This window comes from Sus scrofa, chromosome Y, assembly GCF_000003025.6.
Source record: "Sus scrofa isolate TJ Tabasco breed Duroc chromosome Y, Sscrofa11.1, whole genome shotgun sequence".
Classification (NCBI taxonomy): domain Eukaryota; kingdom Metazoa; phylum Chordata; class Mammalia; order Artiodactyla; family Suidae; genus Sus; species Sus scrofa.
The window spans coordinates 41167294-41183651 of NC_010462.3; the positions used below are offsets into that span (position 1 = coordinate 41167294).

Genomic DNA, 16358 nt, shown 5'->3' on the forward strand with positions numbered 1-16358 from the left:
CTGCCCTTGCTCAGTGGGTTAGCAATCCGGCGCCATGAGCTGTGGTGTAGGTTGCAGACGCGGCTCGGGTCCACTGTTGCTGTGGCTCTGGTGTAGGCAAGTGGCTGCAGCTCCAATTCAACCCCTAGCCTGGGAACCTCCATATGCCGCAGGAGCGGCCCAAGAAATGGCAAAAAGACAAAAAAATAAATAAAATAGTGTAACAGGAGTTCCCGTGGTGGTGCAGTGGTTAATGAATCCGACTAGGAACCATGAGGTTGTGGGTTCGTTCCCTGCCCTTATACAATGGGTTAAGGATCTGGCATTGCTGTGAGCTGTGGTGTAGTTCGCAGACACAGCTCAGATCCCATGTTGTGTGGCTCTGGCATAGGCCAGTAGCTACAGCTGTGATTAGACCTCTAGCCTGGGAAACTCCACATGTCGTGTGTGCAACCCTAGAAAAGACAAAGTCCAAAAAAAAATTTTTTTTGATGCTAAGGAATTTGTTAAAACATATAAAGAAAAGTTTAAAGACACCTGGTAAACTAGAATCATAGATTACTGTAAACTACTTATTCATTCAACCAAATTAACCAAAGAATTCAATTAGAACAAAAAGGTTTCATAGGCAAAAACAAATTGATTAAAGGAAAAGGAATCACAAAATCTGTTGTTGAGGTCAGTATTTCAAGAAAAGCTCTTAAGAAAGGGACCAGGAGTTCCCATTGTGGCGCAGTGGTTAGCGAATCTGACTAGGAACCATGAGGTTGCAGGTTTGATCCCTGGCCTTGCTCAGTGGGTTAACAATCCGACATGGGTTGTGAGCTGTGGTGTACGTCGCAGACGCGACTTGGATCCAGAGTTGCTGTGGCTCCGGCGTAGTCTGGCAGCTACAGCTCCGATTAGACCCCTAGCCTGGGAACCTCCATATGCCGTGGGAGTGGCCCAAGAAATGGCAAAAAGACAAAAAAAAAAAAAAAAAAAAAAAGAGAGAGGGACCAAATTCAAGTTTTGCACTAGCTTACTTTTATAATAAATTTGCAAATTTTTATTGCACCAGGATTCATTTTCTTCAAAGTTTCCATCACTTCCTTATCCATATTAGTAAACAGAAATATAAATAATCTCTTTAAAATCATGTACTTTCTTATAGAAAATATCTTGGTGTGGCAGCAAACATATTAATGGTTCTAAATATCTTCAGTTTCTCTGTGAAATTAAGTCATTATTTAGTAATTAATGTTTCAGTATCTTACCCAATCTGGAAAGGACCTAGCTATTCAATATGACCAAGTTATTTTTCTTGCTAACAAATTTGCAACAAGTCTTATTTTACCTCTAGTATATAGTTTAGGTATCATAAAAGTATTACACTTACTTCTGACAACTCTAAATATATGGCTATATTAATTAGATCCACAAATCTTAGTACCTGGTATTAATTTAATACTAAATATTTTCCAGTTCAACTAAGCCTAAAATTAATTCTGGCATGTTATATTCTGTATTTTGAGAATTTATGTTAGCACTTGATTTCTTTTAAGCCAATTAATTAGAACTCTTTTATGAACCAATTTTGACAATGCTATACATCCACAACACATATATAGTTACATAAAAACATGCAGAACAGAGAACTCATGGTACACATTCTGAAGTTTCAGCCATGAATCACAAACTGAGAAAAACCCATCGTTACAAAAGAGACTAGATTCAAATTGGGCTTCTGACAGATGGAACAAATCAAGGTCACCCGTCTAGATGGCTAAACTGCTTTTCACTAATGTTTATGAAAAAGACACAGGATTTCTATTTGTCCCCAAGAATTCAACTTCCAACTGGTACCTTTTCCTAAAATTTGTATTTCAAATACGTGGTGAAGGTAAGGATTCCAGAAGGCTAGATAGAAAATCTGCATCTCAAAGTCACAGGCAAATCCCTTCTGGGATGATTTTGTTCCCTTAAGGCTGGAGAAAAATCTTCAATACTTGTGTCTTCCCTGAGAACTTAAAGGCCATGTCAGTTAAGACCAGGAATGGAATTTATGGGCCCTGTTCTATTTTTTGTGTTTGTTACTTTGTTTGTTCATTTTTTCTCTATGGCAAAGCCTAGCTTGTAAAATGCACTGCAAGAACAGTCTGTCCTTCACTGGTGTCCAGGTCTGTATTAGTGCATTTGTTCATAGCCTCCACCAGTCTGGCTTGAAAAAGGACTGGGTTTTCAGAAGTTCACTATGTGACTTCCCTGAGCTTGTTGTAACTGACATTTTTGATGTTCACTTCTATCTTGCCCTCTTTTAGCAGTCCTGGACCAAAGCCAAGACTCTGGCCTTCTCTTTAGGGGTGCAAGTGGTTAGGACCACAAGAATGTCCTGCCAGGTCAAGCAAAATGCTATGTTAAAGGCCTGAAATTCTTTAATAAAAATTGCAGTATTCTGGTGAAAGGACCCTAATTTATCTGAATATTGGGGAGATCAGACATGGGGAAGGGAACAGGAACCCTGATAGTGTCTAAGTCTCCATTAGCAATTTCTCTCTCAGGGAGCATACTGGGTCTTCGTGACCAGGTGTAGGGTGAAGAGTTTGTGTCCAGGTAAAGCTGTGGGGGTTGAGGTGTAGATGGTTGAGGAGGAAGCTAGTGAGATCAAGGACAGAAATTGTCTTCATGAGTATCTAGTGGGGAGGTGAATGACGGGACAAGGCAACAGAGCAGCAAGAGAGAGACATGTGGTGAGAGTCCCACAAACCTGGGTTTTGGCTGAGGTCTATGAACACCTAGAGGAAAGGAACCTCTGATTATTTTCCATGTTAAGACTATCTGGGTCAAACTCCTTCCAGGTTGAGAATAGAGCCAAGGACAGAGACTGCAAAAAACATCCTTAGCCTATGTGCCATAGAACGGGGGTACTGAGAGTCAAAAAAATGATAAAGTTACCCCTTACGATCTCAGTGAGGTCTCCTTGCAACTCAGTCTGAGTGGAAGTTTGCCAAAGAAAACTGGTGAGGGCACTCCTAGACAGAGATGTGATTTCGCCAGAATCACTATTCAAAGATCCTCCGTGATGTGAGAAGATCTATCATGATGACTAAGGAGCAGCAGGTAAGGGCCCAGCTGGGCGAGGAAGGTAAAGGGAAAATAACAGGAAGAAAAGGCTGCAGATTGCTCCCTATGGTCCTACTGGAGAGGCAGTGGCCAGGGAACAACAGGCTCTGTTTCCTTCAAAAACTCTCTGCCTCACATTGCATCAATCTGGAATTGACTACCATTCTTTCCAAACATTCCCCCCAGTCTAACCCCCTTAAAATGAAAAAATAAAGGGTATTAAAGACCCAGAACCAAGGGACATGATACAAATCAGGCAAGAAACTTTCCTGGCATTCAGAGATCAAGTTTGATCATCTCATGCTATCAAAAGACTTAAGAGTCAAAACAGCAGAAATCATGAAGTAAACTTTTAAGCCCAAATAAAAACTAAACCTAGAAATCCTTTTTCAGGGGGTCTTCTTCCTCCCTGATGTGCAAAAAGCATCTGCATTACACACTAACAAACTTGTTCAAAGACAGAAATGCCTGTCCAAAGATAATTTTTTCCCTAACACAAGCAATGTAACAAAAAGAATGTTGTCTCCCAGCTCTAAGAAGTCACAGTGACTTGCTGCTTGCTTTGTACATGCTGAACTATGCATCTCTAATGAATTTCATGTAAAGTATCAGGTACAACAGTTCTCTGAGCTTTTAAGAGTCAGCCACCTGTTATAATTCTCAATTCAGCTTGAATACATTTTTCTGCAAGAATTTAACAAATACTTTTGACTTTGCTCATTAAAATTTTAATGGCTCTGTAAAATCCCATGATTTTCTTCACTCAACTTAAATGTAATTAAAAGAATTCCTGCCTAAATTATTAAAAAAAAAAAACCTTAGCCCTCCAGATAACTAATTTCTCAATGTTCTTATTAAAACCTTTGTGTTTAACATCAACTATCAGGTACTCCAACGTAAGTTTAAAATCAGGAATAAAAACTTTTGCTTTCCATTTTTTTTCAACTAGAAGCATTTATTTTCATTAAAACACATTAAGAAAAGTTAACAGGTTCCATTTTGATTTAGGTGGAAAATCTGTTTCCACATTATGCCAACTTTAGTCATCTGCTGCTTGAATATGGGTAAGAAAACTGATTCCTAACTTTAGATTTTTAATTTTTCTTTCAATTTATACCATTTCTTACAAAGAATTAAAGAGACACACAAAACTACAGTAATGAGGCAAACATTGTTTTGCACCCTTCAGACTTCTCAAACCTTATCAAACAACACGTAATTCATTTAGCCTAACTGGAAAACAGGCACAGCTTGTGAAGAATACTGCAATACAGATGCAGTTATGCTAAAAGATAAAGGGAAATCTTAGGCCAACAGCACAATTCACCCTCCAAATGCTTTTATGCTTAAGCAGTAAAATCAGACAAAAGCATTTCATGAAATTTTTTACTCTGAGAATTTTAACATTCAATGCAAATATAACTTCAATTAACATAAACAATTATGAAAATATGTTAAACTATTCCATTTTTTTAATCTTATCTGAAAAATTCATGGAGGGCAAGTTAATGTCTTTTCCCCCCAAACTAACATGTTTCTTCTAGAAGTACTAAAAGTATATATTTTTCTAAATAAACTTCTAAATTTTTCCTTTTAAAGAAATTTAGTACATTAACTATTTTTAATATCTGCTTCGGCCTCCTCTTTCAGATCGGCTTCCCCCACGACTTCCTCTGGAAGCCCCATATCCAGAGCTACTATAGGATTCACGAGGAGCTGGATACCCCCTATCCATGGAGGATGGAAACCCTCGTTCTTGTCTGCCACCGCGCTCACGACCACTTAAGTAACTATCACTCCGGCTGCTTGAGTAACTTTCCCGACCTCCTCCATATCCATCTCTAGTAGTGCTGTAATCATCATAGCGACTGCTTCCGCCGTAAGTCAGAGGGGGCCCTCGGGCTGGTGGTGCACCACGAGAGCTACCTATAAAGTCAGTAAGTAAAGTTTAAATATTAGCATTTTTTGTTATCATTACCATGACCCTAAAATACTAAATATTTTGAAAAGACAGTTTATCTGCCTATGCTGTTAAGATATTATGAAGAGTATTATTTTTGGCTTAAGCTGTTTATTTCAAAATTAATGTACTTGGAGTGCCCATCTAGAGACTGCTATTTTTAGCTTAAGTAGTTTATTATAAAATAAAAGAACTGGGAATTCCTGTCATGGCTCAGCAGAAACTAATCTGACTAGAACCCATGAGGACACAGGTTTGATACCTGGCCTTGCTCATGGGTTAAGGATCCAGCCCTGCTGTGAGCTGTGGTGAGGTCAAAGACAAGATTCAGATCCTGTATTGCTGTGGCTATGATGCAGGCCGGCAGCTATACTTATAATTTGACCCCTAGCCTGGGAACCTCCATATGCTGCAGGTGCAGCTCTTAGATAAAAAAAATTAAAAGACAGAATAGGGTAGGATAGGATGGGATGAAATGAAATAACTTAAATTCTGATTTTCATGTTGCTACTACTGAAAATCTCCCTACTTAAATTTTTTGTAAGAAGAAAAAACTGAGATGACAAATTTACCCTTTAGAGCATTTCATTCTAAGTGAGCTATGAGAAAAATAATGAAAGATATTCAAACAAATCAAAAGACAGTACTAAAGTTTTCCTTTGAGAAATTAAAAAGTAAAATTAGAATAAATGACAACCTAGCTGTTACAAGTCTGTAATTTACAAGTTGCAACTAGACTCTTACCATAACTGTCATACGAATCTCTGTATGAGCCTCCAGTTGGATGGTCAGAATAATCTCTCTCACGACCCCCACCATAGCCATCACGATCACTAAATTTAGAAGAATTAATGTCATAATTAAGTATTTCAAGGAGCTTTAGGATAAAAACAAATTTGTATACTACCTATATCCTCTAGAGTAATGTTCATCCCGAGAACTCGAATGTCCATAATCACGGTATGCATAGTCTCTAGGTGGTGGAGCATACTCCTTGGTATAACGGGAACTTGGATAATCTCTGCTCGAGTAACTTAAAGAAAAAAATGTAAATGTAAATGTGACTTCTGACATAAAAAATACACAAAGAATTCTGACAACATAGAAACAAAAATTTTTTAAATGCCAAGAACTTGAATATGCTTTTCTTCTAAAAAAACATAATGACCAACAAGGATATCAAGAATTGCTCAAATTATTTATTAGAAAAGCACAACTCAAAACCAAAATGAAACATCTATTTTATATCCAGTATATTGGCTACAATTTTAAAAAGCAAAAAATACTGAGTATTAGTGATTACAGAGAAACTGAAATACTGGGCCTGGATGGTAGAAATGTAAAATGGTGCAGTCTCTATGGAAAAAATTGATGGGTCCTTAAAAAAGTTAAAGAATTATCACATAATCCAAAAATTCCACACCTAAGTACACCCTCACAAAGAAATGAAAACAGGTACTCCACAAACGCCTGTATCATGAATATTCACAACAATACTATGGTGGAAATAACCCAAACGGATAAAAAATCCATGTTAACTACATTCACAATGGAATATGTTGTAGCATCAATTAGTACTTTGAACTTTTATGACTGATTAAAAATATTCCATAGAGTATAGTTAATATGACTTATGAATTTTATTTTGGGGTCATGAATATTTTTGGACTGACTAGAGGTGGGGATTGTATAACACTGAGAGTGTACCAGATATTACCGGATTATTCACTTTTAAATGTTTAGCTATATTAGGTAAATTTAATAACAAAATCAACCATGACTTAACAATTCACACATTTGGAATTCTCACAGTGGCACAGCAGAAATGAATCCAACTAGGAACCATCAGGTTTCGGGTTCAATCCCTGGCCTCTTGTGGGTTAAGGATCCAGTGTTGCCATGAACTGTGGTGCAGGTCGCAGACACAGCTCCGATCTGCCATTGCTATGGCTATGGCAAGGGCAGCAGCTACAGCTCTGATGTGACCCCTAGCCTGGGAACCTCCATATGCAGCAGGTGCAGCCCTAAAAAGACAAAAGACAAAAAAAAAAAAAATCACATATTTTCTTTTCTTTTACCTATCTTTAGTAGCATAACTGTCATCTCTTGGTGACATGTAGTTATCTCTCCGAGAAGAGCCTGTCTCTCTGCGAGGAGGACCTCCATAATTTTCTCTCCCACGTGATACTGGAGCTTCAAATTAAAAATACTTATGTAAATATCTCAGAATTGAAAGCAATGTTTCAAAAACAATTCCAAAAACTATCTTTCCACTTTCTGGGAAAAAAAAAATTAAAACTACTCCTAAGGTTTCATCTGTCTACCTTTTAAATGTTATTTTTGAAGGTTTTATTTTCTGACAACTTCCCCCCCTTTATATTCTGCATAACCTTTAAATTACTATCAGTAGGCAAAAGCTATCAAAATTTGAAAAAAATATTAAGTAATTTTTCTTAACTACCAACACACATCCAATCACCAAGTAACTGCCTCTTTCTTATGCTGATAAACTTAAATGGACAAACTTTACTATTTTCATTTGTTACTGACAGTAATACTGATTACTACTGCATATTAGCAATACAAAAGCGCTCATTTGGAAAACACTGAACATGTTCCAATCTCTAGTTAATGTCTCTTCATGTGCTAACTCTTACTTCTAATTCCTAGAGGTCAGCGTTTCCCATATTTTGGTTACTAAAGCTAATCATCTAATATAAACTTATAAGGCTCCCTGGCTTCTTGGGTATACTCTGAAGTCAATACCATGTTACACTTAGATTCATTAATATTCAATGTATGAAACAGCAATTTAATAATGACAATTTTGTTTCTATCCTATCAAAGGACAACAATGCTTAAAAAAAAAGCATAAACTACAGTTAATATGGCAAGTTTCAATTACTGTTTATTATAATAAAATAAAAACCTAGCGGCCATTACATACAGCTAAACTACCCCACATGCCAGAACATTATCTCAGAGGACATAATTTTCACAAAAAACCTGATATTAAAATCACGTGGGGGAAAAAAAGCCATTTACTAATGAAAAAAATGTACCAGTAACTTAAAAGAAAAATTAAGAGAAATTCTTTGGCAAACATGGATGTGTTTCTCCACCTTGGTGTTAATCACATAATACTTATAGTAAGAAGTTAAAGAATTATTTCCTAACAATGAATCAATAAACAAACTAGTGAACAGTAAATATACCTATATACTTGGCAATTTGTTTTGAATTTAAAGTTAAGCATTCAATTTAAAACAGCTCATTTTCTTTAAGAAGAAACAACTATTTCTATTTTATACAGCATTTACCTCGTCCTCCCATCCCACCACTGCTTCGTCCATGAGCAGAAGGAGCAGATCTTTTAGGAGGAGGACCTCCACTTCGTGAGGTTGGACCTCTTTTAACTGGAAAAGGTCCCCTGGAAGAACTCATGTTGAGATTAAGAGTATATCCACCATCATCTGTGTTTAAATGAAACCTTTTTAGTTAAGTAGAATCAACATTTTTTTAAAATGGCCTAGTTTAAATTACTATTTATAAATCTTTACTCACAACTTTTAGTCTTCAGCTTTCACATTTGTCTAAAACAATAAAATGAAATGTTTCTGAAACAAAAGTTAGTACAGTTCAAAGATTTGCTGTAAAAATCAGTGTGGAAAATACAAGGAAAAACTCAAGAACCACTGGTATGGAGTTCTCCTTGTGGCTTAGTGGGTTAGGAAACGATGAAGTATCCGTGAGGATGCAATTTTTATCCCTGGCCTTGCCCAGTGCTTAAGGATGCAGCAGTCTACAAGCTTTGGATTAGGTTGCAGATGTTGCTAGGATCCAACACTATGGGTGTGGCGTAAGTCGGCTGCTACAGCTCCAATCTGACCCTAGAACTTCCATATGCCACAGGAGCAGCCATAAGAAGAAGAAAAAAGGAACTACCAGTGTAAAAGAAGTCTAGGGAGAATAGAGAGTGGAGAAAAACCTAGATAAATTAAATATAAAAAAAGAATTTTAAAACATTTTGAGGAAAATAAATTACTGTTATGGGATTTTGGCATAAAAAATCAAGTATTAAAAATAAAAGGCATCAGACAAATCCCATCGAAAAAAATAAGTACACAGACTGAGAGATATATACATACACATGGATTAGATAACCATTTGCATTATCCTCAGTCCTGCATCCACAGATTATGTCGTAATGCACTATGTATTTATTGAAAAAACTCTGCTTCTAAAGGGTCAAATGCAGTTCAGGCCTATGTTATTCAAAGATCTGTAACATTAATTTTTCAATGAAAAGGCTGTTTTCTGCTTAATTTTGACAATATTTAAGAAATGCACATTAAATATTTTTTACCTTTATAACTGGAAAAATGCTTAGATACATTCCAATTTCCCTGTACACAGGCAAGTAAAAATGAAAATGGTAGAATATGAACTTGTTAACTTCTCTCAAAATCAATTTAGTTGGGAAAAACAAAACTATGTTATTCTTAACTGGACACTTCCTAAAATTCCACTTAGGGAAATACTTATTATACATCTATTATCAAAAATAGAAGAAACATTTTATTTCTGAAGAACAGACATGGTTAATAGATGAAACAAATTTTGTTGGCTATACAGATTTTTAGAAATGAAAAGTTCCTCCCTTCCTAAGTAAAAACTTCTCCAAATGTAGTTCACAAATACCAGTTTTCAATGACTCACTCCTCTCCAACACATACACACACAGATATGTTTGAAAAGCAGAGATTTTTACTATTTTCTTGAATCAGAGACAACTTTGAAAAACTGAAGGTCTCTAGAGCTCCAACAGCTATTTTGCCACATGCAAATTTTATTACCTAAGACCCTGGTAGTAAACCCTCATCAAAGTGAAAATGGGTATTTGCACAGATGCCTGCACATACAAACTCAACACAAATACTGCAAGGCCAATCCTAAAATACAAAGTGTTTATCCCTGAATTGCAGACATCTTGAGAAACTTCTGTTGTGTAGTTTTCAAAACTCTCCAGTGTTTTTAAGAAATAGTAAGAATACTCTAAGAATAAAAACTAATGTATTTTTGATGGTTTATTATATATAAATTTTTTAAACTTATATAAAGTTATTCATCCTGAGGAAAATGCTGATGTATGATCAATAGAAATGAATTGTTTGTAAAAATTACTGGAAAGCCAATTAGCAATAATGGCAAGAAAAAAAAACTGGATTTAGTTTAAAATCTATGCCATTAATACTTTCTGCACATTAAATTAAGCCATAACAATTCTTAACCACTTAGAAATAATTTTGCTTATCAATTAATGGTAATTTCTCATCTAATATATTCTTAGAGATTACTTTGGTTATAAAAGATGGAAATAAAAACTTAGGCATTTCTATATAAAGTGTTTTTCAGTTTTATGGCTACAACTTTTTATTTTAAAACATTACCCAAGTGTCCTCCACGTGAGGGACGTCCTCTTGCTCCTCCACTTCCTCCTCTTCCACAACTCAGATTTCTTGGATTGCCCCTGTTTCTTGCAGGAGGTTGTGATCTCCGTCTACCACCACTCTCAAAAGACGGTTTGTTAGCTTGCTCTACTTTGATTGTTTTACCATCCAAAGACTAAGAAGATTAAAAACATTCATAACATTACATCAATTTTACCTTATTACTCTAATTCAAGATGTCTCTTCCCCAAAAGCAAACATTTCCTTGTGAAATGATGGTATCCTCCACAGTACCAAATGAATTAAACTTTTAATTAGAACCATGCTTTCCATTAGGTCACACAACACAAAGTACAGGTACTGGTTATTACAATTTCCTCAAATGTCCTCTGGTAATTTCTGGCTTAAAAAAAAAAAGTAGTAACTATCACTTATCATGAGAGAACATAAACTTTTTTCTGTAATGGATAACTCAGGTTGTGTACTTCCACCATTTAAATTTTTCAGTGTCCCAAAGATATATAAAAGATTGTGTGATTTAAAAAAATAAATTATTCTTGCATTTAGTCAAAATTATTCATTCCTAGTCTTTACTTTTTTTTCTACTAACAATTGAGAGAAAATTTATCAATTTAGCCCTTTTACAGAGTTCAAAGTGATTTCTGAACTAATTCAAGCCATAGTACGACTGATCTAAATGATGGAAGATGGTGCAAAACAAAATAATGCATGTATACATATGAATGTGTAAGCCACTGTGCTGTACAGCAGAAATTGAAAGAACACTGTAAACCAAAACTAATAAAAATTTAAAAAACCACACTGGTTACTTGTTTTTGAAAAACATTCTTGAACCCTAAATTCATACAAAGACTCGTAGTAGGTATTATCTTAGCCCAATATAATGGCCTCAACTGCCATTTATTCCCACCATGTGGGCCTCATTTTGTTTCTGGTCTAAAATATTCTCCAGACCTACACTTGGATGCTTCTAAATACTCAGAATTTAGCTAATACTTCTTGATCTTTTTTGTATAAAACAGTATCCTTTCCCCACAAGATCTAAATTACCTACTTTATTATCTTTAATGTTTCCATTTATGAAATTAATCATATTTTATTTGCACATTTATCTTTTACCCTAGAATACAGTATCCAAGAAAATATTTTGTCTTATTCACAGCCATTAATCAGCTGCTAAATAAAACCCTGACAATAAAATATATGCTAAGAATTTAGGAATGTCTTGTACAAGCTGTATGTTCTTGTGACTGAAAGAGATAAAAGAGGAATCACTGCCAATTAATCTTCATAAATTAAGTTTATTTCTGTGCCCAAAACAAAATCATGAATTAAAATGATTGTGTACTACCATGCCTTAAAATAGTAAAGTAAAATAAAAGTTTCAATATGTACCAAGTGCCCTCAACGTACCAGAAACTAACCTACAGAAAAAAAGGGAATTGATGTATGTATTCAACACTACGAGAACTTAAAAAGTACTGGAGATAATTTACTAATTACATATATGGTGCAGGTATAAAAATTATCTACAGTATGTGGAAGACATTAATATAAAAAACCGCAGCAAATTCCATTTTTAAGGAAAAAGTTATAATGCTAACACACCAAAGAATGACTCTTCACAAATCCAAAAAAGGAAAAAATATTTAAAATAACTATGGAATATTGGAAAGAGCTCAAATAACAGAACTATAAAATAGACTAGGATAATCTATGAAAAAAATGAAGCTAAGAGAGTCCAGAGTGGAGTGATCTAATGCAATTTTAAGGAACTCTGCATAATCACTGAAAAGTTTAAATGGTACAGAGACACAATCACTAGACTTTAAGATATAGGAAAAAAATGCTGTTTTATTCATTTGAATGTTAAATGGATCAAAATAAACCTTCAACTACTCCTGTAAAATAATTACATACATTGTACAAACATAACTCTGGTCACAACATGAAAACTTCAGGAGAAAAGAGCAAGTTAGAGGCAGGGAGGCACTTTACATACTCTAATACCTAACTTCATCAATTTATTCATACTATTTTTTGTCATAAAGAACTAAATACCTATTTGAAGTCAATGATCCTGCCCTATTAATAATAATAAGCTGTTTTGTTTGTTTCTGGGGGGGGTGTGTTTTTGTCTTTTTATGGCCACACCCACAGCACATGCAACTTTCCAGGCTTGGGGTCAAAGGGAAGCTGTAGCTGCCAGCCTACACCACAGCCACAGCAATGCCAGATCCACACCTGTGACCTACATCACAATTCATGGAAAGGCCAGGTCTTTAACCCAATGAGCAAGGCCAGAGATCAAATCCATGTCCTTATGAATTCCTTATCACTGGACCACAATGGAACTCCCAATAACTTTTTTCCTGAATAATAATCTTCACTAATTGTATTTCTAGGTTTTATAAGTATTTTCATGAATTGCAACAGCTTTTATAAACACTTTATTTTTGCTACAATTATCTTTATGGGAGTTTGCTCTAAATTTTAAAGATCTTTGAAGGTTAAAAACAATTTCTATTTCTATTTGAATGCTAATGTAAAACATGTTAAACATGTATTATTAAAAAAGCTTACATTTATTTCAATCTTTTTTTCCAATCAGGGGTTCCAGTATTTACGTGACCAAAAAAAAGAAAAAAGTTAAGGATCATACAGAACTTAGAAATATTATTAAATGAAGTGGAACTTAGAAATGTTATTAAATGAAAAACAAAGCTAGGACATTATTAAAATATTCTCACCTTCCCATTCATATCTTTGGCAGCATCCTTAGCATCTGCAGGGTTCTCAAAAGTAATAAAAGCAAAGCCTCTGGACTTGTTTGTTTCCCGATCCTTCATCAAAAGAACTATAATATACATATATCTTTTAAATTTAATGCCATAAAATTAAACTTTTTATATTTTCAAAAATACCAATATTGTGACAATTTTTCACTAAGGCCTTAATTTGATGTTATGGGCGGAGCATGGTAACAGCCTTCTTAAAGTTACTTTTAAAATATATATATATATATATATATATATATATATATATATATATGATTTCCAGTATTTAAAAAATGAACAGTCAATAATTCTACCATATCCCATTTCTTGTACTACCTACCCAGTATACAGTATTGTTTTTTTCCTTCTCAGTAGCAGGTGACTCAAAATTGGGCCCTTTGGCTGATAAATACTTTGCCCATATAAAACACAAACTCTATTTTAAAAAGTGTCCATGTAAGTGTGTTAAGAACAGAAATAGCATTTTAATTTAGTTGTCCAATAATATATATTCAATACACATTTACTATGAAAAGAGATACTTTTGGTTCTAAGAATTACCTTCTGCAATGTGACCATATTTCCCAAATATGGCTTCCAGAGACTTTTCATTGGTCTCAGCACTGAGGCCTCCTATGAAGAGTTTCCCAGGCCGATCTGCTTCCACCATTTTGCTGTTAGTAGTTAAAAATACATATGCACATAACAAAAATAAATGTATACATATATATTATACACACACATATATAACAAGCATCAAATATTAACACATTTATTTAAAGCAAGTTAAGGAGGAGTTCCCATTGTGGCCCAGTGGTTAAGGAATCCGACTAGGAACCATGAGGTTGCAGGTTCGATCCCTTGCCTTGATCAGTGGGTTAAGGATATGGCATTGCCTTGAGATGTGGTGTGGGTTACAGACGAGGCTCGGAACCCGCATTGCTATCTATGGCTCTGGCGTAGGCCAGCAGCTGTAGCTCCAATTAGACACCTAGCCTGGGAACCTCCATATGCCATGGGAGCAGCTCAAGAAAAGACAAAAAGACAAAATAACTAAATAAATAAAACTCAAGTTAAGTACCCTATATACATAAAGGGTATTTTTTGTTTCTTACTGAAAAAGGAATCGTTACACAAAGCCAAATAAGCACTGGCATACCAATTGCTCCATTTATAGATATCTGACAAAAACTTTGCTAAAAATTAGATTGTAAAGCTACTGTAATTCTTCTGAGCTGCACCATTCAAACTTTAGTTCTAAAAAATACACTAAAAACAAGCAATAAAATATGCTCCTGTATTCCAACATTTAATACTGCAAGTTTTATGAAACGTAAATAACTGAAATGGATTTTCAGGTTTCTCCTACCTATTCCAATTTGTTTTTAATTACATATCCAATGATCGGTAAAATACTTATTTTTTATTTCAAAAACTTAAAATTCTAGATCATAAAAGAAGTGAACTAAAGCTTTCATAGAGTAAAATTTAATCTGCAGTTACCTACATTGACAGACTTTAGCAAATACTGGTCCAAAGAAACTAATGTAATTTGTTCAGAATATTAAAATTTCATGACTCTTCTCAAGCGAATCAACTTTTTGTCATCAGACAACTAAGGTGCACTTTTAAAATACAGCAGTTAAACACCTTGCCTGTATTTTTCAACCACCCCCACAATCACAAGAGAAAAGCCACACATAAAGCGCATGTGAAACAAAATGGCTGCCAGCGTCAGGCGTCATGTCCGCCGAACACTCCGCCATAACGTGACAAAGAAAAACTAAGTTAAACAGCACAGATGGTACACCAATAACCAAAGATAAACTTTTAAGCCCCACGGTAGGGTATTGCCCAGTTTTAACTCAGTCCCCTACCCAAAGCCAGCACATTTTCAACCCAGTCGTCCCCTCCCCCACCCTATTCCCGAAATGGAGGACAAAAGCCAGGAACTTCACTGGCTTTCCATTGCTGCCTCAGAGACTGATTGTCCGGAAGAAGAAAAATTAACGCCACGTTTTAAGAAAAGACTGGTATGATAATACTTCTCCACAAAGCACTTACATATCTATATAAAAAAATAATTTCCTCGGCTATTAAGACTTCGTGAATAAGCCGGAGAGAAAACCCTGAGTTTCCAATCTCTTTTTCATAAGAGGAGAAGATATAACTACCAACTTTCTCCTGAGGTATAAAGCTGTTTTGTTCTTAAAATTCCGAACCCTTACCTTTTCTCAGTCCTTCCCGGCAGCGATCCCGCCTCAGCCTTCTTTCAGCAACCGCTAGCAGAACTAACGGTCGAGAATAACTGCGCAATCTATATAAACAGGTTAGAGAACCCCGGATGTATCCAAGTAATCAGCCGCAGAGGAAGTAGGGAAGGAGGAAGAGGTAGAGGTGGAGGAGGGGTTAACAAAGAAAGTCATAACTGGACAGTAACGAAAGTGAGAACAGCCAAATGTGTTTTATACTTTTCTGTTAACGATAAAGCAGAAAAGCTAATATTTGCTCTCAAATATTCATTCATAATTTGTTCCCTTCCCCAGTATTGGCGATATGATCGTTCTCACGGAGTCGTGTCCGCGCTGGTATTTTTTAAAGACGGCCATTGGGAAAGTTAGTAGTAGAAGTAAAAGAAAAACCGCAGCAGAAAAGAATGGAGTAATTAAAACATTTACGAATTCAGAGCCGCAGCATCTTTGAAATGGACACATTTCAAAATATAATTCTCAATTTTTTCATTACAGAAATATATGCAGTATTTTAATTAAAAATTCCAAATGTAACAAAAATAGTCCATTTAGGACAACTTCTCTTAACATCAATCTCTGTACAATAAACATAATATTAATACTTTTCTATACCTGAAATAAAATATACTGCCTGACATTATTCTCACCCACTATAAAATTACTCCTAGAAATGATTTTAAAAATCAAATCTCATATTAGAAAATACTCTTAAATAACTACAGAATACAAGTTAAACAGAAACACTTTTCCGTAGTTTCTCTAGAATTTGTTTGCAGTTTACGTAGTCATACTGTTTGTATAGTAAAATTTACAATCC

The 16358-nt window shown here is 35.2% G+C and overlaps 1 protein-coding gene across 1 annotated transcript; it reads right to left on the reverse strand.

Moving 5' to 3' along the window:
* On the reverse strand, positions 4226 to 15610 carry LOC110257929 (RNA-binding motif protein, X chromosome-like). Its single transcript, XM_021080926.1, has 9 exons — positions 15518 to 15610; positions 13851 to 13963; positions 13263 to 13369; positions 10492 to 10666; positions 8362 to 8514; positions 7120 to 7234; positions 5949 to 6074; positions 5786 to 5874; positions 4226 to 5007 (listed from the first exon to the last, which is right to left on the reverse strand). The coding sequence occupies exons 2-9, from the start codon at positions 13957 to 13959 to the stop codon at positions 4703 to 4705; spliced, it is 1179 nt and encodes a 392-aa protein (XP_020936585.1). The 5' UTR covers positions 13960 to 13963; positions 15518 to 15610; the 3' UTR covers positions 4226 to 4702.

What these genes read in the sequence shown, in the direction of transcription:
- LOC110257929 (XM_021080926.1), bottom strand. Translation starts at nt 13,959, where the DNA reads ATGGTGGAAGCAGATCGGCCTGGGAAACTCTTCATAGGAGGCCTCAGT. An exon ending in AGTTATGCTACTAAAGATAG is followed by an intron (nt 6,075 to 7,119) that starts GTAAAAGAAAAG and finishes TTTTTCTTTAAG; the next exon opens with TTACTCGAGCAGAGATTATC. An exon ending in AGATTCGTATGACAGTTATG is followed by an intron (nt 5,008 to 5,785) that starts GTAAGAGTCTAG and finishes CTGACTTTATAG; the next exon opens with GTAGCTCTCGTGGTGCACCA.